The sequence below is a fragment of the Loxodonta africana genome, chromosome 10, assembly GCF_030014295.1.
Source record: "Loxodonta africana isolate mLoxAfr1 chromosome 10, mLoxAfr1.hap2, whole genome shotgun sequence".
In the NCBI taxonomy this organism is placed as follows: Eukaryota; Metazoa; Chordata; class Mammalia; order Proboscidea; family Elephantidae; genus Loxodonta; species Loxodonta africana.
Genome location: NC_087351.1, coordinates 66,414,533 through 66,439,436, shown reverse-complemented (window position 1 = coordinate 66,439,436; position 24,904 = coordinate 66,414,533). Strand labels below are relative to the sequence as shown.

At 40.3% G+C, this 24,904-nt stretch overlaps 1 protein-coding gene across 3 annotated transcripts in view; it reads right to left on the bottom strand.

The window, feature by feature from the left end:
* CGRRF1 (cell growth regulator with ring finger domain 1) overlaps positions 1-18,313 on the bottom strand; it is a 29,950-nt gene extending 11,637 nt beyond the window's left edge. The window contains exons 1-3 of one of the 3 annotated variants that reach the window (XM_023546177.2): positions 18,101-18,213; positions 16,850-16,906; positions 7,402-7,541 (exon numbers count right to left, since the gene is read on the bottom strand). In XM_023546177.2, the coding sequence (XP_023401945.1) occupies positions 7,402-7,465 (64 nt within the window). In that variant the 5' untranslated portion in view covers positions 7,466-7,541; positions 16,850-16,906; positions 18,101-18,213. Of the gene's footprint in view, positions 1-7,401; positions 7,542-10,763; positions 16,120-16,849; positions 16,907-18,100 lie in introns of those variants that run through there. The other 2 variants (XM_003408643.4, XM_064292498.1) reach the window with 2 other exon arrangements.
* Between the last annotated feature and the right edge of the window lie 6,591 nt (positions 18,314-24,904).

Below are 24,904 nucleotides of genomic sequence, written 5' to 3'. Positions count from 1 at the left end.
TTTACACCAAATTCTGATGACAGGTCAAATATTCTTATGCAAAACTGTTCTCATTTTAGTCTTTCCTGCTTCTTCTCCCAAGACTTATGTCATGGTTTGAATTGTGTCCCCCCAAAATATCTGTCAACTAGGCTAGGTCATGATTCCCTTATATGACTATCCATCACTTTATGTGATTTTCCTATATGTTGTATATCCAATCACTATGATGTAATGAGATGGATTAGTGGCAGTTATACTGATGAGATCTGCAAGATAAGGTAGTGTCTTAAGCCAATTTCTTTTGAGATATAAAAGAGGGAAGTGAGCAGAGAGATGTGGGGCCCTCACAAGACCAAGAAAGTAGCACCAGGAGCAGAGCGTGTCCTTTGGACCTGACGTTCCTGCGCTGAGATGTTCCCAGATCAAGGCAAGACTGATGAATCACAAGGACCTTCCTTCAGAGCCAACAGAGAGAGAAAGCCTTCCCCTGGGGCTGACACCCTGAATTTGGACTTCTAGCCTACCGGGCTAAGACTAAACTTCTCTTTGTTAAAGCCATCCACTTGGGGTATTTCTGTTACAGCAGCACTAGATGACTAAGACAGAATTTGGTACTGGGAGTGGGGTGCTGCTCTAACAGATACCTAAAATATGGAAGTGATTTTGAAACTATGAATGGACAGAAGACTCAGAAGGAAGTGAGGAAAACTATTAACACTGGAGAAGGTGCAGATGGTGAGAAACAGCAGCAAAGGACCAGCAAACTGGCAGCAACAGAACCAGGAGACCAGCACCAGACAGTGCTGGAGCCGACCCACAGAGCAAGAGAGCTGAGTGCCTGTGTGCAGGAGGCTTCCTGACAGAGAGGGGTGCCTCTGGGCACTTATCGGTATAGGTAGGCTTGCCGAACCACAGAGCGATAGAGCTGAGTGCCTCCTGGCCAAAGTTTACTGGCGGAGTAGGGTGCCTCCAGGCACTTATCAATGGAGGTAGAGAGCTTTGGAACACTTGCCCCAGCAGGGCAGATGTGGGTATGAGGCCCGAAGAGCTGAGAGGCCAAGAAACCAGGAAGCAGAAGCTAAAGAGACAAGTAACACAGGAAACCAAGCTGCCTCAGTCTCAAAAGGTATGGCCTGGACCTCTGGGATTCCAAAGGGTGGAGCCATGGCCTCTGATACTTCCAAGTGCAGCTGCCATTCAGATGGACTAGGAGAATGGTGCACCTAAAGTGGAGGGAGTAGAGCTGCTGTCCCAGCAGGCCTGCAAGGAAAAGCTGAAACGCAGGGCTAAGGGGCCTCCACTTAGAATCCAGAGAGTGTAGCCAATACCTAGAGTCTGAAGGGCAGGGCTATTGTGTAAATTGTCTCAGAGAACAGAGGATTATTTTCAAAGTCTTAAGTGCTAATGTAATGTGTTCTGCTGACTTGCTTGGTGCCTATTACTCCTTCATTCCCTCCAGTTTCTTCCATTTGTAATGGAAATGTCTACCTTGTGCCTGTTCTGCCATTCTACCGTTAAGCTGACAACCTGTATTTGAGATTTCACAGATGAGGAAGAATTTTTGAATATTGGACTTGGAGTTGATTTAAGACTTTTGCTATAATATGATGGTGTGAATATGTTTTACATGTGGCAAGGACATGGATTTTTGGGGGCCAAAGGATGGAATGTCATGGATTAAAGTGAATTGAAGGCAACTTACATTCTTAATCCTCGCACACATAATACCACGTTAGATCAATACTATGAGGAGAATCGGGACATAGCTATAAACCAGGAAATTCAAAATCACAACTACATGAAGCCTCAAGGGTGTGATTCTGTCATGCTACCCTTACCTGGTGTTGCGCTAACAGCCCAATAAAGTGGGGTGTAAGAGAAAAGTTGCAGAAAACTGGGGGAGGGGGGAGAGGGGGAAAATTAGGCCTATACTCCATGAGCAGAGCCATTAAAAAAAGGGAAATAATGGGGCAGAAAAGCCACACAACTTCTTGAGGAAGCATCTCTGTGAGAAAAGCATTAATATACAACGAGACCATGCATGAGGATAATAAAACTGGAGTACTGGGAGACAAAAACTTCAGGATGTAGGGAATGGTGGTTCACAAACTCCTTCAAAAATGCTATGGTGTTACTTTGCCTTACCCTCTTGCTTTTATGGTTAGTTCCTACCAGGGTGAATAAGCTAAAATATAAGGACTCTATTTACAAAAGGACAGGAGAATTCCTGAACCAATCAATTCAACCCAACTATTTTTTAAATATATACTGAGTCCCTGTTTTTAATTTCATTAAAGTGTCTATATTGGGAACATGGAAACATCATAAATCCAAATACAGTATCATTACATAACACACACAAAAAATCCATATCCTACAACACAACCCCAGTAAACAGAACTAAATAACTAAGATTAAAGCTGATGCGCCGGTTTATTTTCAAGCAAATCCTGTCTGCAGACCTTCCCCCTCCCTCCCCTTTTATGTGCCAGGCACTGGGGTGTAGAGTGATGAAAAGTTTTTTAAACTACCTGGCATCAATGAAGTAACCGTTTAAAACATCCCAGGGATTACTCACGTTATCATTTCAACGTCCTGTTCAGACATCTTTAATGACACCCACCTTACTCTGGTCTTAAACAAATGAATTTTATTCTGCTGGGTACAACCCCCACCAAAACCCATCTGCTTATTTCCCCAGAGGAGACACGTAATAATGATATGCATTGGTATTTTTGAAAATTAAAGTATTTCAATAAGCATGCTGTACCACAAATGTAAAAAAAAATTTTCACATACTTGAGTCATGCTACTGTAGATTGGCACCCAGTGTGTGGGTGTAGCTGAGAGGTCTTCTTCTTACTGGGATTGCTTCTAACATTTGCAGGGCCGACTCTATTTGAGACTGTTTGCCTGAAAGGAAGAGTGATGGATTTCCTCACACTCTCTAGCTTACAAGTGCCCTGTGTTTGCTCACACTCTATCAGCTCTTCCTGTTTTTCAGTAAATTTCCAGGCTTGCAGAATTGTACTACATGAAGAGCTGCTTTGTGCTAGAATGCTTTTTTATTGGCAATCCTGCTTAAGAGTCAGATGTGACACTGTAGTAGATCCAAGTCCACGGCCATGGAGGTCAAGGTCACGGAACCACTGCTACTCTGTACACTTTAATCAGACATGCACAACCTTACAGTTTGTAAACAAGTTAGTTTTCTTTGTGTTACGGCTTGAAATTCGGTTTTCCCAAGTGGAAAATGTCAGAATGAACCCCTAGCCACTACTGGAAAAACATTAAAAAAAACAAACAAACCAAGATTCCCAGTTCAATTCATAGAGTAATTCATGGGATATAGTATTTGCAGCTAACGGGGAAGAATAAGAAATGTTGTACTTTCCCCTGGTAATCAAGATTTTCTTAAAGTTGATGATTTATACTGACTAACTAAAGTGATCTTTGACAAGTGATTAGATGCTAGAAGTTAGAGGCAAAAAGATGACTAGATGAGAATAATCACAGAAGCTAAAGGAGTAGTGTCAAGAAGGGAGGACTAGTCAACCCTATAAATACTGCAGCGAGGGCACAAACTCAGGCCTGAGCAACGTCTACTGGATTTGGCAACTGTTGGGGGTCAGAGATGGGGGCACGGGAGAAGCCACTGGAGAAGCCGTTTTAGTAGAGGGATGTGGGCCAAGGCAAGGCTGCGCTGAGGAGTAAAAGGGAAGCAGGCTAAGTGAAGAGGGCAAGTGCAGACAGTTTTTAAGAAGCCTGGCTGTGAAGGAAAGAAGAGAAATAGGGCAGTATCTAGAGAACAATGAAAAGCCGAGAAAGCATTGGTTGGTTTGTTTTTAAAGATACCAAAAATGTGAGCAGGTTTAAAAGGTGATGAGGTCTTAGCCCAGAAAAGTTTATAGATCTATAGCACTGTATCTAGAACTACCTACACATATTTCTACCTGTCACAATGCCATTTCAAGCTCTGGAAGTTTGAATTCATTAAAACTGAACATGTTATGTTTCTTCCAAAACCTTCTGTTCCTCCTGTATCTTGGTAACTGAATCTGTTTATGGAGGACCCATACAAAGAGCCTGAGTCTTCCTAGACTATTCTTTCTCATCTCCCCACCCTAGCCTTTATCCATAACAAACTACTTATTGCTTCTCTAATGCAGCATTCTGTTTCACACTTACCTCAATGCTTTGTTCATGCTTTTCACTTTGGAATTTCCCCCAACATGAAGAGGGAAACACCTACCTATCTTTTGAAAACTCTACTTGAATAAAAAGAAAATATGAGCAAGAGACAGACTTAACTCCAGCATATTCTTCTTTTATAACGCCTTTCCTGAATACACCTCCCTACTTTTGCAAATTTAACGATTTCATTCTTTATAACAGACTCCATTCTTTATCAGTGGTTCCCAGATGGTTTAGAAAACAACTTATTTTTCCAAGTAAGTACATAAACAAACAACTATCATCTGTCATTACCATCTACAAAAAAAGTATATTTTATATCAAAATAATTTATACCAAAATACCATAATTTTAGATGAAAAGACAGTTGTTCTTCAGGGTAGCAACCTTACATTAACAGCACTTAGACATATCCTCACATTTCTGAATTCATTGAAAACCAATGAAAATGGAACAGTATCCTAACAAAATGGAACCAGTGTCCTAACAAACTTCTCACATTAACACCTATAATACTTCACTCTTTTCATTTAAACACACATCTGCTTCTGCAAACTGGTTGTAAAGTTTCTTACAAGCAATGTTTGTGAGTTACTAGCCTTTGTATCGCCAGTATGCAGTCCAGTCCCTCGAACAAAATAGGTGCTCAGTAAGTGTTTGCTTAAAGTCTAATGAAGAAAAAGACAAAGGTGCCCGCTCTCACCACTTCTACTCAATACTGTATTAGAAGTCCTAACCAGAGAAATAAGACAAGAAATAAAAGGTACCAGATTGCAAAAGAAGTAAAATTATCTCTATTTGTTGATGATATGATCCTATACACAGAAAATCCCAAAGGGTCCACAAGAAAACTTCTAGAATAGAGGAATTTAGCAAAGTTGCAGGGTACGAGGTCAACAAACAAAAATCAGTTGTATTTCTATACATCAGCAATGAGAAACCTGACAGAGAAATCAGAAAAACAACTCCATTTATAATAGTAACTAAGAGAATAAAATACCTAGGAATAAATCTAAAGGATGTGAAGGACTTATATGATGAAAACTATAACACACTGCTGAAAGAGATTAGGGAAGACTTAATAAATGGAAAGAAGTTCTATGTTCATGGATTGGAAGATTTAACATTGTTAAGATGTCAATACTACAATACTAAATGGATTAAGGACCTAAATGGGAAAACTAAAACCATAAAATTCTTCGAAGAAAATGTGCAGGCAATGCTGTCAGGTCTAGCTTTTAAAAATGGATTAGCTAATACAATAACAAAAGCACAAACAGCAAAAGACAAATAAATGGCACCTCATACAAATGAAAAACTTTTGCTCATCAAAAGGCTTTGCCAAAAAAGTGAAAAGACAAGCTACTGACTGGGAGAATATCTTTGGAAACCATATATCTGACAAGAATGTAATAACCAAAATATGCATAAAACTTTGACAACTTAACAACAAAAAGACAACCCAATCATAAAATGAGCAAAGGACTTGAACAGACATTTCTCCAAAGAAGACATTTAAATGGCCACCACACACAGGAAAAGATGGCCAGTGTCATCAGCCGTCAGAGAAACGCAAATTAAAATCACAATGAGATACCATTTCATTACCACTAGGATGGCTAAGATAAAAAGAAAAAACAGAAAATAACAAATGTTGATGAAGATGTGGGGAAATTGGAATCCTTACCCATCACGGATGGGGATGCAAAATGGTACAGCTGTTGTGGAATAACAGTGTGAAAGTTCCTCAAAAAATAAAAATAGAACTGCCCTATGACCCAGCATTTCCACCCCTAGGCATATACCCAAAGACTTGAAAGCAGAGACTCCAACGGAGATTTGCAAAACAGTGTTCACTACAGCACAATTCATACTAGCCAAAAGGTGGAAACAACCTTAGAGCTCATCAACAGATGACTGGATAAACAAAATGTGGTACAGAGAAATACAGCTCAGCCAGTAGGAGAAATGAAGTTCTAATACATGCCACAATATGGATAGAGTTGGAAGACACTGTGCTGAGTGAAATAAGTCAATTACAAAAGGACAAATATTATTGTATGACCTCATTTATATAAAAAGACCAAGAAAAGGCAAATGTATAGAGACCAAAGTTTATCAGCGGTTACCACGGGCAGGAGGGAAGGGGAAACAAGGAGTTAACAGCAGTTGCAAGACTGATTATTTTGACTGCTGTCAATAAGTTGTACGTCTGTAAAAAGTTCAATTGGCAAAAGTTATGTGATAGGTGTATATAAAACAATGACACACACACACACACACACACACACAAAGAGTAGCTGCTGAGTCTGCTTATGTACAGCCAAAAACCTCATGGGATATGGTTTCTTGGTTTGGAGGTTTACGGTCATGGTTTCATGGAATATCCCAGTTAACTGGCCTAATAACATGTTTCGTGCTTCTGTTCTACCTCCTAGTTCATTGCATAGTGGCTGTAGTCTTAAAAGCTTACAAGGCACAGCAATTGGTCTCTATTCACCTGTGGCAACAAAGGAAGGAGGAGAGTCAGGAAGATGAGAAGGATATGGAATGTGTAGTTAATTGCCTCTATGAACAACTGCCTCCTTTGCCATCAGACCAGAAAAACTGGATGGTGCCCAACTACCATTACTGAACATTTTGATCAAAAATTATACAGAAGAATCCTGATCAAAAGGGGGAAGATGAAGCACAGAATTTCAAAGTCTCCTAGACTCTAGACTTCCTGGAGTCATGAAGGTTGGATGAACCCCTGAAACTACTGCCCTGAGAAAATATTTAAACCTTAAACCAAAAATACCCTCTGAAGTCTCCTTAAACCAAACAATAGTTTAGCTTAATTAGTAAAAAATGTCTGCTTTGAGCATTACGCTCTTTTAAGAGCTATATATAGGATCAAATTGATAATAGCAACTCGAAAGATTAGACAGAAACTTTAGGAGGCAGTGAGTTTATGTTAACGGGGGAGGAACAAGTCAGAAAAGGAGGGTGAGAATGGTTGCACAACTTGAAGAAGGTAATCAAATGGTACATGTAGTCACTAAATGATACATGTAGAAGCCATTGAATTGGTTATGTTTTGCTGGGTATATTCTCAATAACAATAAAACAAAATTAAAAAAAAAAAGTCTAATGAAGAGAAAACAATAGGGAAAGAAAATAAAAGGGCTAAGAAAAGGGCATACAGCCAGAAAAAAATCTTTGGAAAATAATTTAGCCACCAACTTGTGATTGAAGCTGAAGATGGGTTGGTGATCTCTAAGCCGAAAGGATTTTTAACTTGTTTCATTTGCTTTTTGAAAACTCTCGTGCTGAACTGGGTCTCTTCTGAATTTCTCAGAATTACCGGAACATCCCAACCAAACCTGAAAAAAGGTAAAAAAAATAAAATATAATTTAAACAAATGTTGAAACTTCGTTGATATATAGTATGTTGTGCTTCATTAGCTATTCATTTTAATGTAAGTTTCAGAAAAAGATGGTAGATTGTCCTTGATAATTGCATTATATTGAAGAATTAATCTAGAATTAAGGAAGAGTTATGGCCCAGAGAATTGCAATACATTGTTCAGTTGGTTGATTCAACATTGTCTTGAAAACAAAGAGTTCTATTGTTAATATTACAATATTTTTGATAACAAAGGAGTAGAGTGATTATCAATACATTATACTTAATATAACAGTAAAAAAGTGACAGCAATTATTGAATTTTTTAAATGATATGAACATCAAATATATAATATGTAAACTGATATTATTTATAAGAAATTCTTAAAATGCTACAGGCCCTCATTTACATATTTTCTATTTTTAAATTTCACGTAAAACTATAAACTCTGACAATGTATACCAAACAGACTTAGAAGGAAAAAGAGACTAAACTCAATTCCTAGTTAGGTTAAAAAGCAGCTAAGTTTATTCAATTTAAAAAGAATATACACCAGTTAAACTAGGTGACTTCAGGTTTAGATAGCACAGTTAGGTTCATACTTTGATGTACTACCTTTTGTCCAAACACACAGCAGTAATAGATAACAAATTAAAATGTAATAAAAAAAAAGTCCTCGCTGAAATGAGTAAACGAACTGTGGAACAGTAGTGTTCAGCAATAAAAAGAAACAAACTATTGATCCAACTACATGGATAAATCTCAAAAACACCATGCTGTGCAAAAGAAGCCTTACACAAAAGAGTATAAACTGTCTGATTCCACGGATATGAAATTCTAGAGCAGGCAAAACTAATCTATGGGAGAAACAAGAAGCAGAACAACGGTTGCTTCTGGGGGTGTAGGAATAGGGATTAGCTGGCAATGGCATACAGGAACTTTCTGCAGTGACAGTAATATTCTGTATCTTGAGAGAGGTTTGAGTTGTACAGATGATACACTTGTTAACACTCCACAGATGGTACATTAAGATTTGTACATTTCATTGTATGTAAATATTACCTCAAAAAAAAAAAGAACTATAAACAAATATTGAACTTTGATAATACACAAGGCTGAACTACTTACGGTAAAGTAAATGTACAACTTTTAAGTGCATCAAAAAATAAGATGGACTAACAGATGAATAAGGACAGATGAAGGGACAGGTATGTAATAAATTATAATAAAATAAAAATATTAACTGTAGAATCTAAGTGATGGGCATATGAGTATTCACTGCGCTATTTCAAATTTTCAGTATGTTTGGAATTTTTTTACAATAAAATATTGGCAAAACAGATATAGCTGGGTTCAAAGACAAAGAAATCTTTGTACAGATCTGAAAACCAAAAGAAATATAAGGTAATGAGTGAGGCTGATGCCAAGGTTTGATGAGTTCTGAGCCTGCTAGTAGGTAGTGGCAGCTAAGCCCTCACACTGTTAAGCCTTATAGGTTGTCCATTCAAGACAAGGGCCAGAGCCAATATCAATATGAAGTAGAACTGTCACTATAAGACCTGGTACTAGACTAGGGGTATACAGTCTAGGTGGAGGCAACTGCAAAATAGGGAGACAGCTAGGGTGAGGACAAAGGGAGAAAAAGAAAAAATAATAACAACCTTTCACTAACAGTTAGGTTGCAAACTAAAATTTCAAAACACACAAATAAGTTCAATGCTAAGAGAGAAAGCCAATAAAATTAACAATTGGAATAAAAATTCACTCTAGATGAATTAAACTGTATAGACCGACTGAAGAAGACTATTCAGGTCCTGCCTAGCAATGCTGAAAAGCAAATCTTTAGGGTCAAACTGTTTCCAAGTAACTTAACTGCATCCCAGAACAAAGCTCAAGAACATTTATAAGAATACAAAAATATCCACCCAATAAAGTAAAATTCACAATGTTTAGCACTCAATCAAATATTATCAAGCATGCAAAAAAGCAGTTAAATATGACCCATACTGAAGAGAAAAACTAATGAATAGACATACTCAGAAATAATACAGATGTGTTGTGAAATGAGTTCCTTGATATGGCCTTATGCCTTGGTTCTTTAGAAAAAAGCTTGAGAGAGTTTTCCCCTAAGCCTGAGGAGTTACCTTTGCCCTTCTTTTCCACCCCAAGGAGTTTGTTACACTTCCTGAGTAAGCTGTAAACAACTTGGTTTGAGACTTTTTGTCTGGCTCTGGGCTGCAGCCTGCCCTGTGACTAGTATGTACCCTGTAGGAATTGGTCAATATACTATGCAAATGAAGTGACTATGGACTATGCAAATGAGGTGACTATAGCCTGCTATGCAAATGATGTGTCTATGGCCTACTGAGAAGAGACTGGTTAGTTTGTGGCCCCTGCTTGGAGAGGCCAGTCCTTGAAACTGACAAGGAGTTGTATATATATGCAGCCAACCCCACAGAGGTTTTTCAGATAAAAAGAAACAGGAAACAGAAGCAGAAAGAAGAGGAGAGAAGCAGTAGGCAGAGCTATAACATAGGTCGAGGGCTGTAATACTGAAGACAGTGACAGGCCTGGAAGGGGCCCTGTTGGCAACAGCCCTGGAAGGGGCCCAGCAACAGCTATTCTGCAGGAGACAGATGTGGCAGTCTGTTCCTATAAAGATTTACAGCCTTCGAAGCCCTATGGGGGAGTTCTACTCTACTCTGTCCTATAAAGCCACTATGAGTTGGAATTGACTTGATGGCAAGGGGTTTGGTTTTTTGGGTTTTTGTCTGCTTCCACACACTAGATGGGATTAACTGTATAACAGAAGATTAGTAAACTTGAATACACAGAAATACAAGTTATCCAAAATGAAACTCAGAGAAAAAGAAGACTAAACTAAAATGTACAAAGCATCAGGGACCTGAGGGACAACTTCAAGCAGTACTATTTGTTCTATTTGTTCCAAAAAATAGGACAAATACACGTAACTGAAGTTTGCAGAGGAGGGGCAGTGAAGGGAAAAGACATTTGAAAATATAATAGCTGACAATTTCCCAAATCTATTGAAAACTATAAATCCACAGATCCAAGAAGCTCCACAAACCCCAAGCACAAGAAACAAACCAAATTCCACTAAGGTACATCAAAATTAAATTGCTTAAAACCAGTGAAAAAACCTTAAAAGTAGACAAAGAAAAAAAGACCCACTACTTACAGAGGAGCAGAAATAAGAGTAACAGCAGCTTTCCTGTCAGAAGCAATACATGCCAGAACATCCTTAAAGAACTAAAAAAAAAAAAAGTCAACACAGAATTCCATACAATTGCTTTCACAAGTCAAAGCGAAAGCAAAATAAAGACTTTTTCAAAAATAACAAATGCTGAAAGAATTCATCATCAACATACCTGTGCAATGAGAAAAAGTAAGACGTTCAGGTGAGGAAAAATGGTATCAAATGAAAATCTGGATCAATACAAATAAATGAAAAGCAATGAAATAGGAGCTACACGGGGAAATAAAGAATGTTTTCCTTATTATTTAACTCCCTTTTGAAATAATCAACTATTTAAAGGAAAAATAACAGCAATGTATTGTGGGGTTTATAATATACATAGAAGTAAACGTCTATGACAACGGTATCACAAAGTCCAGCAAGGGGAAAAAAACGAAAGTGTACTACTGTAAGGTTCTTACACTACGTCTGAAGTGGTACGAAATTACTTGAAGGTAGACTGTGATAAGTTGGACATATACTATAAACTCTAAAGCAACCACTAAAAAATAGTTATAGCTAATAAACCAACAAAGGAGATAAAACACAATCACAGTAATTACTTAACTAATACAAATAAGGCCTGAAAAAGAGGGAAAAAGGAACAAAGAACAGATGACACAAATAGAAAAAAAGGGCAAGAAGGCAGATTTAAGTCTAACCATATCAAAAAACATATCAACTGTAAATGATTTAAAGTTTCCAGTTAAAAGGCAGAGATTGCCAGATTAAATAAAAAGCAAGACCTGACTATATGCTGCCTACCAGAAACCCACTTTAAATATAACAACAAAAACAGGTTAGACGTAAAAGGATGGAAAAAGATATTCCTGCCAACATTAATCAAAGAAGAAAAAAAAGAAGAGTCACAGTCACTATAAATACAGACAAAACAGATCTCAGTACAAGGATATTACTAAGCGGTTATTGCAGTTAGGTGTCATCAAGTCAGTTCCAACTCATAGTGACCCTGTGTACAACAAAATAAAACACTGTCTGGTCCTGCGCCATTCTCTTAGTCATTGCTATGTTTGAGCCCATTGTTGCAGCCACTGTGTCAATCCATCTCGTTGAGGGTTTCCTATTTTTCACTGACCCTCTACTTTACCAAGCATGATGTCCTTCTCCAAGGACTGGTCCCTCCTGATAACATATCCAAAGTACATGAGGTAAAGTCTCACCATCCTCACTTCTAAGGACCATTTCGGCTGTATTTTCTTCCGAGACAGATTTGTTTGTTCTTCTGGCAGTCCATGGTATATTCAATATTATTCACCAACACCATAATTCAAATGTACCAGTTTTTCTTCAGTCTTCATTATTCACTGTCCAGCTTTCACATGCACGTGAGACGACTGAAAATACCACGGCTTGAGTCAGATGTATCTTAGACCTCAAGGTACATTTTTGCTTCTGAACACTTTAAACAGGTCTTTTACAGTAGATTTGCCCAATGAGACACATCGTTTGATTTCCTGGCTGCTGCTTCCATGAGCGTTGATTGTGGATTCAACTTCACCATTTTCTCCATTTATCATGATATTGCTTATTGGTCCAGTTGTGACGATTTTTGTTTTATGTTAATGAGCAATCAGTACCGAAGGCTGTAGTCTTTGATCTTCAACAGTAAGTGCTTCAAGTTCTCTACATTTTCAGCAAGCAAGGTTGCATCATCTGCGTATCACAGGTTGTCAATGAGCATTCCTCCAATCCTGATGCCACATTCTTTTTTGCACAGTCCAGTTTCCCAGATTACATGCTCAGCATACACAATGAATGAGTATGGTGAAAGGATACAACCCTGATGCACCCTTTTCCTGATTTTAAACAACAGAGTATCACCTTGTTCTATCTGAATGACTGCCACTCAGTCTCCGTACAGGTGCTGCAAGAGCACACTGAAGTGTTCTGGAATTCTCATTCTTCGCAATGTTATCTATAATTTGTTATGATCCACACAGTCTGTTGCCTTCACATAGTGAAGAAAACACAGGTAAACATCTTTCTGATATTCTCTGCTTCCAGCCAAGATCCATCTGATATCAGCAGATGCCATTCCATGTCCTCTTCTGAATCCGCTGGAATTTCTGTCTGTTCCCTGTCAATGTACTGCTGCAACCATTTTTGAATTATCTTCAGCAAAATTTTACTTGTGTGTGATATTAATGATAGTGTTCAATAATTTCCACATTCTGTTGGATCACCTTTCTTTGGAATGGGCACAAATATGGATCTCTTCCAGTTGGTTGGCCAGGTAGCTGTCTTCCAAATTTCCTGACAGACGAGTACCTCCAGCACTTCATCTGTTTATAGAAACATTTCAATTGGCATTCAATTAATTCCTGGAGGCTTGTTTTTTGCCAATGCCTTCAGTGCAGGTTGGGCTTCTTCCTTCGGTACCATCAGTTCTTGATTATATGCTACCTTCTGAAATGGATGACCATCAACCAATTCTTTTTGGTACAGTAACTCTGTGTAGTCCTTCCATCTTCTTTTGATACTTTCTGCATCATTCAATATTTTGCCCATACAATCCTTCAATAGTGCAACTTGACGTCTGAATTTTTTCTTCAGTTCTTTCCGCTTGAGAAATGCTGAAACTGTTCTACCCTTTTGGTTTTCTAACTCCAGGTCTTTGCACATTTCATTATAATACTTTACTTTGTGTTCTCAAGCATCTCTTTGAAATCTTCTGTAAAGCTTTTACTTCATCGTTTCTTCCTTTTGCTTTAGCTACTATGTTCAAGAGCAAGTTTCAGAGTCTCTTCTGACATCCATTTTGGTCTCTTCTTTCTTTCCTGTCTCTTTAGTGACCTTTTGCTTTCTTCACGTATGATGTCTTTGATGTCACCCCACAAGTCGTCTAGTCTTTGATCGTTAGCGTTCAATGTGTCAAATCTATTCTTGAGATGGTCTTTAAATTCAGGATGGATATCGTCAAGATCATACTTTGGTTCTCATTGACTTCAATATTCTTCAGCTTCAACTTGAACCTCAGTATGAGCAGTTGATGGTCTGTTCTGCAATCGGCCCTTGGACTTGTGACTGCTGATACTGAACGTCTCTATCTCCACTTTCCACAGGTGTAGTTGATTTGATTCCTGTGTATTGTATTTGGCAAGGTCCATGTGTATAGTTGCTGTTTATGTTGTTAAAAAAAAAGGTATTTGCAGTGAATAAGTCATTGGTCTTACAAAATTCTATCATTAGATCTCCGGAGTCATTTCTATTACCAAGGCCATACTTTCCAACTACCGATCCTTCTTCTTTGTTTCCAACTTCACATTCCGATCACCATTAATTGTCAGTGCATCTTGACTGGATGTTTGATCAATTTTAGACTGCAGATGTTGGTAAAAATCTTCAATTTCTTCATCTTTGGCATTACTGGTTGGTGCATAAATTTGAATAACAGTCGTATTTACTGGTCTTCCTTGTAAGTATATAGATATTATCCTATCACTGACAGAGTCAGGATTTGAACCTAGGTCTGTCTGACTTCTAAGTCTGTCTCTTAACCACTATAAACATGAGATTCCTGACTACTCTCTAACCACAGGTGCTACCACTGCTATTAATATGGCCTTCACTCATTTTCCCCTTCCCAATACTAAAGATAGATATCTAAGATATCTAATTGGTTGACTCATCTAAAATAAAAAATTAAGCATATAATACAATGATCAATTAGTTACCTATTTTTCTCAGAGCAGGAAAATTATGTTTAAGAGAATAACACTAACATAGCCATTAAGAAAGGTTCCGATCATTAGCCATTAGAGAAATGCAAATCAAAACTACAATGAGATACTATCTCACCCTAACAAGGCTAGCATTAATCCAAAAAACACCAAATAATAAATGTTGGAGAGGTTATGGAGAGATTGGAACACTTACACACTGCTGGTAGGAATGTAAAATGGTACAGCCACTTTGGAAATCAATTTGGTGCTTCCTTAGAAACCTCAAAATAAAAAGAAGTACCATACAATCCAGCAATCCCACTCCTTAGAATATATCCTAAAAAAATAAGAGCCTTCACACAAATAGATATATGCGTACCCATGTACAGTGCAGCACTGTTTACAATAGCAAAAAGATGGGAACAACAAAGGTGCCCATCAATGGATGAATGGATAAACAAATTATGGTATAGTCACACAATGGAATACTACACAACGATTAAGAACAACGATGAATCCATAAAACATCTCATAACGTGGAGGAATCTGGAAGGCATTATGACGAGTGATATTAATCAGTTGGAAAAAGACAAATATTGTATGAGACCACTATTACAAGAACTCAAGAAAAGGTTTAAACACAGAAGAAAACATTCTTTGATGGTTACAAGGGTGGCAGGGAAGAAGGGAGAGGGGCATTCGCTAATTAGATAGTAGAAAAGCATTATTTTAGGTGAAGGGAAGGACAATACACAATACAGGGGAAGTCCACACAACTGGACTAGTCCAAAAGCTAAGAAGTTTCCTGAATACAATCAAACACTTCAAGGGACAGAGTAGCAGGGGTGGGGGGGTCTGGTGACCATGGTTTCAGGGGACATCTAGGTCAACTGGCATAACAAACTGTATTAAGAAAATGTTCTGCATCCCACTTTGGAGAGTGGCATATGGGGTCTTAAACGCTATCAAGTGGCCATCTAAGATCCATCAATTGGTCTCAATCCACCTGGAGCAAAGTAGAATGAAGAACACCGAAGACACAAGGAAAACATGAGCCCAAGAGAAAGAAAGGGCCACATAAACCAGAGACTCTACCAGCCTGAGACTGGAAGAACTAGATGGTGCCAGGCTTCCACCAATGACTGCCCTGATAGGGAACACAACAGAGAATCCCTGATGGTGCAGGGCAAAAGTGGGATGCAGACCTCAAATTTTAGTAAAAAACCAGACTTAATGGTCTGACTGAGACTGGAGGGACACCAGAGGTTATGGCCCCCAGACTCTCTATTAGCCCAAAACTAAAACTATTCCCAAAGCCAACACTTCAGACAGGATTAGACTGGACTATAAGACATAACATGATACTAGCAAGGAATGTGCTTCTTAGCTCAAGTGACACATGAGACTATGTGGGCAGCTCCTGTCTAGAGGCAAGATGAGAAGGCAGAGGGGGACAGGAGCTGGTTGAATGGACATAGGAAATACACAGTAGAGAGAAGGAATGTGCAATCACATTGTAGGGAGAGCAACTAGGGTCACATTAACAATGTATGCATAAGTTTTTGTTTGAGCAACTGACTTGAATTGTAAACTTTCACTTAAAGCATAATTTAAAAAAAAAAAAAAAAGCTAGTGAGCAGCCATCTAAGCTGCACCAATTGGTCCCAACCCACCTGGAGCAAAGGAGAATGAAGAACACCAAAGACACAAGGAAAATGTTAGCCTGAGAGACAAAAAGGGCCACATAAACCACAGACTCCCTCAGCCTAAGACCAGAAGAGGTAGATGGTGCCCGGCTACCACCAGTGACCGCACTCACAAGGGAACACAACCGACAGTCCCTGACAGAGCAGGAGAAAAGTTGAGTGCAGAACTCAAATTCTAGTAAAAAGACCAGACTTAATGGTCTGATTGAGACTGGAGGAACTCTGGGAGACATGCCCCCCAGCCTCTGTGTTAACCCAGAACTAAAATCATTCCTGAAGCCAATTCTTCAGACAAAGATTAGACTGGACTATAAGACATAAAATGATACTCGTGAAGAGTATGTTTCTTAGTTCAAGTAGATACATGACTAAATAGGCAGCTCCTGTCTGGAGGAGAGATGAGAAGGCAGAGGGGGTCAGAAGCTGGCTGAATGGACATGGGGAATACAGGGTGGAGGGAAGGAGTGTGCTGTCTCATTAGGGGGAGTGCAGCTAGGAGCTCAAAGCAAAGTGTACATAAATTTTTCTATGAGAGACTGACCTGATTTATAAGCTTACACTTAAAGCACAATAAAAATTATATATATTAAGAAATAAAACCTGGTGGATTAAGATTAACAAATTGTGTAATTGGTCTTACCTTCCCCCTCAACCCCAAACCAGGAATTTTATGCTCTGTTGGTGGCAGGGTGGGGAGCTGTGTTGAAATGTTAAAACAGTGATTAGTTCCTAAAGATGGCTTATATTTTCAGAAAGTGATACAGGCCTGTGTCCTTCCTTTAACACTATATATATATATATATATATATATACACATATATACAGCCTAAGGGTAGTTTTAAACTAATTTTACAGTTTACTCTATCAACTGCTATGTTCTCTTCTGCCCCTCTGTTCACACTGTGTTCTCTGAAATGCATTTTCTTTTCTACTATACATATTCAATTCCATTTATTTTTCAAAATACTCATTCTTCAAAATTCAGCTCCTGTCTCTCCCCTCAGCAGAGCCACCTGACCTCTTCAGGCCACAGCTGTTATCTATCCATTCAGAACCACTGTTTAATCCATTTGAAATCACCATCTTCTCAAAGGAACTTTGGAGGCTGCAGCTTAGAAAAATCTGTTGTCGTCTAGTAAGATAGTTTCAACTAGCAGTATTTATAAGGCTTGTCTAAACATGATACAATGGCACCTCCTCAAGAGAGAAATTTTAGAATCCCTGAGCTGAAAGAATTGTTCGAAGACTAACAGTCTATTCTTCTTGACTTAAATAGGTATATCCGTTGGTGTAAGTCATCTCCAAGGTCTCTTTCAGCTCTAAAATTATGATTCCATAGTTCTTATCGACTAAATTATACTTCAAAATGTGTGTACAAACCATTTAAGTTCTCAAACGGTAAGAAAGTTCAGTTGTAAATTACGCTGAAAGATCTAAGGCCAATGCTCGGTTCAGGACAAAAACACAACAATCAACTTCATTACCGTCCACTCCCAAGGACGGGGGTGCACATCTGTGCACTGTGCCGCAAGTGACTGATTCACCGTGTGTACTGAGCACGCAGTAGACGCCAATCCGGGATAGAAAGCTGTTGGTCACTCTACCCCAGGCTCATCACTTTGAAACAAACCTGGTAGAACACCCTAATTCAGCATCACCCCAGGCGCTCGCAGCAACGGAGACCGGACAGAGATGCAGGGCAGTGACGTAGGTGTTTACCTAATTTTCCTCCCGGGGCCAGCTGGAGCCCTTAGCGCTGGCTCCCCTAAAGCCCTAGGCGCCCCAGCCTTCGTCCGCGCTCAGACTCCGATGCCCCCCGAAGCTCACCGCGACTTTCCCCCGTTCCCAAATCCGCCCCTTCGCCCCTTCCGCCTAGCCCTAGGGCACTTACCATCCCAGTACCAGGCCGGTGGTCACGATGAAGCAGGTAAAAACCACCGCGATATAGAAGAGCGGTGAGTACTCATAGAGCGTCACCAGAAAGACCGCAGCCATCAGGGTCCCTTTCTGGGCTGAGCCGAAATTCGGCGGCCCGCCCAGCCGATCCCTGCGAGCCTAGCCCAGCCCAGCCCAGCCCCCTTTGCCTGGGTAAAAGCACTACGGTGCCCCAGAGAGGACAAACTTTGTGGGTGCGCACTCGCCTGGGATTCTCGTAGGCTAGACCTCGGGGCAGCCTCGCCGGCAGCAGGAGCCGGCGTGCCAATCACTACGTCGCCTGCAGGCTCGCCACGCCCCTCCCACTCCCGTCCCGAGCTATTGGCTTCGCAGAGGGGCGGGGCCGCAGCTCGCACCGCCCCGCACTCCGAGGGTTTGGCACCCAGCGAGCGTCTTCTTCACAGCGCATCGTCTTAGCGGTCGTCACTTTTTCTACACGGGGGCCCACTCCGTCGAAGACTTAGGCAAAATTCAGGCTCTCTGATACCGAAGAGAAGCACAGTTCGAAATCCACATGCACCGGTTGTAAATCCTGAATCCCTGCAAATTAGATCCAAGGCACATTTGGAGGAGGAGTGAAATAATGCCACAGCTGTACTTGTTTTATCTAGAAGATTTAGATATTGGCACTGTACAAAACACGAAAAAGAGTCTCTACCGCAAGCACTTTGTATAAGCGTTGTCAGCCTTTTCTGATTGGACTTAATGATAAAAGAAAATCAGCACCCCGGATCCTCACAGAAATTAATCAACCGTCCTCTCACTCTCACATCCCCCCTTTTTCTCCTCCTCCTACACCCCTCAAATTAGATATTTAAACGTTTTTGTATTTCTTTTCACCGTATTATTATTTGCCGAGCAGAAGTTTTCGAGTACAGGAAAAGGCCTAAATCCCGTCCCCTCTCATTTCTCGCTGAGTCAGCTCCTTCGAGGTAGCCTTCCTGGAAGACTCTCACACTTGCACTGACTTCTCATTGGTCTGCAATTTAGTCCTAAGGCCACACCTACCCACAGCAGAGACCGGGAAATGTACAACAGTCTTTTATTCTGAACAGTAACATCCTCTGCTACAAATCAGAGTTTTGTTACCGAGGAAGAAAGGGAGAATGGACACTGGCACAGGTAACTAGTAGCCTCTGCCACAGGTACCTGGGTGGTGCAAGTGGTTTGCACTTGGCTACCAACCGAAAGGTTGGTGATCGAACCCACCAGCATTGCCTGTTTCCATAAATACTATAGCCAAGAAAACCCTGTGGAGCTCATTTCTATTCTGTAACACACGGGGCTGCAGTGAGTGAGGGTGGACTCCATGGCAGCATACTCCCAAAAAACTGATAAAACTGATGCTGGAGAAAGATGAGCTAAGCTTGTTCTATGGCTTTACATACTCCTTGGCAAATTACCATGTTTGAGAAGTTTGGTTCTGCAACATAATATTTAAAGACTATATACTTGATTTATTTAGTCAACTCTCAATTGTTGGGTAATTTTTCAATATTATAAACAATCCAGCAATGAACACCCTGAAAGCTAGATCATTTCCTTATGATAAATTCCTAGAGGTAGAACTTGTGATTCAAAAAGTATGTACATTTTTCAGACTTTGGAGAAGTACTGCTCTCCAGAAGTTTTGTAGCAATTTATACTCCTCTTTCATCCACAGCTTCGTCATCATTTGATATTGTCATTTAAAAATCTTGGCCAATTTGAAAGACAACTTTATTCAAATAAAATAATAAAGAATTATCAGAGTTAAAACAAAAATATAGGGAGTTCCAAGTTAAAGTGGTATATTACATGCATCTAATTTTTCTCCCCCCCAAAACTCCACTAAAATTACAGTAAAGTGATTTTAAAAAACAGGAAGAACATGAAATAAAATACCAGCAGTAACATAGTGGAAGATGAAAAACAGATGAACAAGGATAATCCACTAACTAGTCATGAAAGCCAGATCCCAAACTAGGAGTGGGGAAAACTGAGACACAGCCTGGTTTACTCTGAAGAGTTCTCAAAAAAGCAGGAACTGACAGAACTTCAACTCAAGCCCTTATCATTTCCCACTTGGATATCTGTTACAACCATTGAAACTTGTCACTTTACTTCCAAAATAGATTCCTTCCAGCGCAGTCTGCACACTGCTGTCTAAGATGACTTTTCCATAATTTGTATCTTACTCCATTCCACTGCTAAAAATCTTTACTGTTGTGCTATATTTCCTTGAGTATTGAGTCTCAGTTCCTTGTTTGGCACACCCGCCTCCACACGACCTGACTCCTACTTGTTTACTCATTTTCCACTCCTTTACTCATTCAGAAAATATTATTGAGTGTCAGATATGAGCCAGACACTATAGTAGGTGTTATTGTTAGTTGCCATCAAGTCGATTTCGACTCCTGGGATACAATAATAAGCAAAAAATAATGTATCTCAATTCTCATGGAGATTATCATCTAATGGAAAAGAAAAACATTAACCAAACATAATCTTGAGCAAAATGCAAAGGCTAAATTACAGTAAGTGCTATTAAGAAGAGATATATGGAGCTACGAAAGCATATAATGGGGCAATTGATTTGGTAAAGTAGACCATGGAAAGCTTCCCTAAAGAACAGATTGTTAAACTGAGATGTGGTGGATTTGAACTGCCAACTTTTTGATTAGCAGCCATAGCTCTCAGCCACTGTTCCACCAGGGTTCGTTCAAAAGTCCAGGAAAGAAATATTGGTAACTCTGACTAGGAGGATGGTGAGGACTTACATACAGTACAGTGGATCGTTAGTTAGAAATGGGTTTATCTGTAAGATAACAATAAGTAAATAACAGTGTCTTAATCAAGATAGAAAGGAGCCCTGGTGGTTCACTGGCTATGATGGACTGCTAATCAAAAGGTTGATGGTTTGAAACCACCAGTGACTCCACGGGAGAAAGATGTGGCAGTCCGCTTCCATAGAAATTTACAGCCTTAGAAACCCTCTGGGGTCGCTATGAGTTGGAATCAACTCAGGGAGTCAGAATCAAGATAGAAGTTTATTTCTCTTTTAGGTAAATCCAGAAGTGGGCAATTCAGGCAAGGTCAATGTAATGCTCCACAGTGTAAGAGACTCAGGCTTTTCCTATCTTGTTCCACCATGTGTGGCCCCCATTCCTAAAGTAACCTCATTGTCCAAGATGGTTGCTCCAGCTCCAGCCATCATGTCCACAGTCATGCTAGCAAAAGAGAAGGGAGGGAAAATCAGACACCACTGCCATTTAAGGAGACTTTAAGGACACACTTTCTGTTTACATCCATTGGCCAGAACTCAGTCTAGTGTCCACATTTCACTGCAAGGGAGGCTGGAAATAGTCTTTGTTCAGGGTGGCCATGTGCCTGGCTAAAGTTAGAAAGTTATATTACTTATAGAAGAAGGAAGAATCAGTTTGGGGGAGAACTAGGAGTCCCTGTCACAGGAAAAATGTACAGAACCTGCCAACAGATGAATGAATGTGGCTGTCATAAACTGAAATTAGATCATAAATCTCCAACCTCTCGCCACTCATCCTCTCTCCGGCCCTCCCGCTATCATCTATGGTAGGTTGAAAAATGGTCCTCCAAAGATATGAGGTTCCAATGGCTGGAAACTGTAAGCGTTACTTTATTTGGCAAGAGGGTCTTTGTAGATGTGATTAAATTAAAAATTTTGTGATGGGGAGATTATCCTGGATCATCTGGGTGGGCCCAAAATACCATCACAAAGTATCCCTAAAAGAGAGAGGGAGAGCAAGATTTCACACGCACACAGAGGAGAAGGCTATGTGAAGACAGAGGCAGAGGCTGGAGTGATACGGTCACCAACCAAGGAATACCAGCAGCCACCAGAAGCTGTAAGAGGCAAATAAAGGATTCTCTCCTGGAGGAAGTGTGGCCCTGGTATAAGATGGAGATGCAGAGCTGGATTTCAGTTCAGTAATACTGATTTTGGACTTCTGGCTCCAGAACTATGAGAGGATCAATTTCTGTTGTTAAGCCATATTTGTGGTAATTTGTTAATGCACCATCCTCTATAAATACCAGTCTCTAGCCTTACTGAATTACCAATCGTCTGAAACACACGAGAGATGTAGATTTGTGAGGCATGAAGCATATACTGTTTGGGATGCCCACTTTAAGAAAGTGAACTAAAAATTACAAATATAAAATTAAGTATAAGGCCTTGAAAGGGGCCCATGCAAATGAACGGCTCCAAAACTTAAGCTTCACTTGCTTTAGGGTGCTTTAAGCTGCACTTTTACTTTATCTGTCACCAAAATTAAAATTGTAAGACGCTGTGGATTGTTAAGTACATCCCAATTTTAGAGAATTAAAATGGGGGGGGGGTTGATAACTCTTAACATCAATGAAATAAGCTGTTTGCACATCCCAGAATTGGTCAAGTGCCTACGCTCTTCCCTCTTCTTTCTTCTTTCCTTACCCTACTTCTCCTGCCTAACTTCTAGTTGTCTTTAAGGACTCAGTTCTGAAACTCCTTTCTGGACTCTCCCCAACCCTTGGGGAGATGCCTTTAGCACAGCACCCAGTGTGTATCTATGTGGGAGCCTCCTGACCCTGTTGTAAGCATCCACTTGCTAGTTTGTCTAGTCCACTGGATACCCAGCTCCCTGAGCACAGAAATTCCATCTGATTGACGTTTACGTCACAAGTGCCTAGCCTATGTTTGGTAGTTGCTCAAGATGAGCTTATCGAATGGATAAATGAATGAAAGAAGTTCTTCTCCATGGGATTTCTTGGCAACACACAGTACCTATATTAGGTTAAAAGAACATAACTCAGATGAACAGGAAGAATGATTCTTCTTTAATATCTACACCTGAACTAGTTTTGCTCTTGAATCCTCACCCCCACAGAATAGTAGAAAGGAAAAAGGAAAGTGAGGACAACTGGAGCTTAGATTTATCAATTTCAGGTATCGTAGTCTCTTTAAGTTTGATTGCCCCTTCTGGGTAGCTGGTCTCTTTCAGGAAAATTCTTGGCTTCTCTTCCCTCTTCTTTACACCTCAACATAAAGAAAATAAAAATCCTCAGAACTGGACCAATGAGCAACATCATGATAAACGGAGAACAGGTTGAAGTTGTCAAGGATTTCATTTTACTTGGATCCACAATCAACAGCCATGGATGCAGCAGTCAAGAAATCAAAAGACGCACTGCACTGGGAAAATCTGCTGCAAAGGACCTCTTCAAAGTGTTGAAGAGCAAAGATGTCACCCTGAAGACTAAGGTGCGCCTGACCCAAGCCATGCTATTTTCAATCACGTCATATGCATGTGAAAGCTGGACAATGAAAAAAGAAGACTGAAGAAGAGTTGATGCCTTTGAATTGTGGTGTTGGTGAAGAATTGAATATACCACGGACTGCCAAAAGAATGAACAAATCTGTCCTGGAGGAAGTGCGGCCAGAATGCTCCTTAGAGGCAAGGATGGCGAGACTGCGTCTTATATACTTTGGACATGTTGTCAGGAGGGATCAGTTCCTGGAGAAGGACATCAGGCTTGGCAGAGTACAGGGTCAGCGGAAAAGAGGAAGACCCTCAACAAGGTGGATTGACACAGTGGCTGCAACAATGAGCTCAAGCATAACAACGATTGTAAAGATGGCACAGGACCGGGCAGTGTTTCGTTCTGTTGTGCATAGGGTTGCTATGAGTTGGAACCGACTTGACGGTTCAACCTAACAACAACAAAAACAACAAGATGACAACAGGTTGCACAGAGTGTTCATCCATGCGATTGCATGGTGGGGGTGGGGGTAATGGAGTCTTTGCTCTGCATGACCCCTATGGTCCTCACTAAGGTGTGACAGGTTCCAGGCCTTTTGGGGCACTGGGCCAGCGTCCACTGCTGAGATCCAGGGTTCCAGCCATTTACATATGGTTGTAAAGCACTCACATACTATGTCCTCTTAGCTCTTCCAGTTCACTAGCCCATTCACCATCTCCAATTTTACTTCCTGTGGGATGTCTGAATATGAAGATTCTCCTACAGGTCATGTGCAAGCCAACGAGAACAAGCAGTTCTCTCAGGCTGCCAAACTAGGCCAGCTCTGCCAATGAATGCTGTTGCTCCTGTACCATGTTGGAGGTGGTGCCAAGGCAAATGTAAGGCCTCTCCTCCTTTTTAAAGGGGACTACCAGCTCCAGTCTCTTCAGGTTCTGCAATAGCACACCTATTTGGATGCTTCTACTACAACCCCAAGGAGCCCTGGTGGTACAGTGGTTAAGAGCTCAGCTGCTAACCAAAAGGTCAGCAGTTTGCACCCACCATTGGCTCTGTGGGAGAAAAGACCTGGCTATCTGCTCCTGAAAAGATTACAATCTAGGAAACCCTATAGGGCAGTCCTACTCTGAGTCACTCTGAGTTGGAATTTGCTTGACGGCAACGGGTTACTTACAACCCCTCACCCCCACCCATTCTGAGATTTCAGCCTGGAGGGGGAAGCCAGAACAAGTCTGTACGAACAGGTGGGCATGACAGCCTGTTGTGCTTCCTCCAGCCCTCTTCTCCTTCCCGGCCTCCACCAGACCAAAGCGGAAGACTCTCTCCATCCCACTCAGCAGGTATTTTCCTTATCCTATAGCCTCAGTTTTCTCTCTACCATATGGCATCTATTAAATGCTACTTTTAACTTTGCCAAGGTCTGGATTTTGAAATGTTAATGGAAGCTTTTAAAATTTGTAAAATTTTTCTCTGGCTTTTTCAAGACTAACTTTGTTTCTTGGGATTC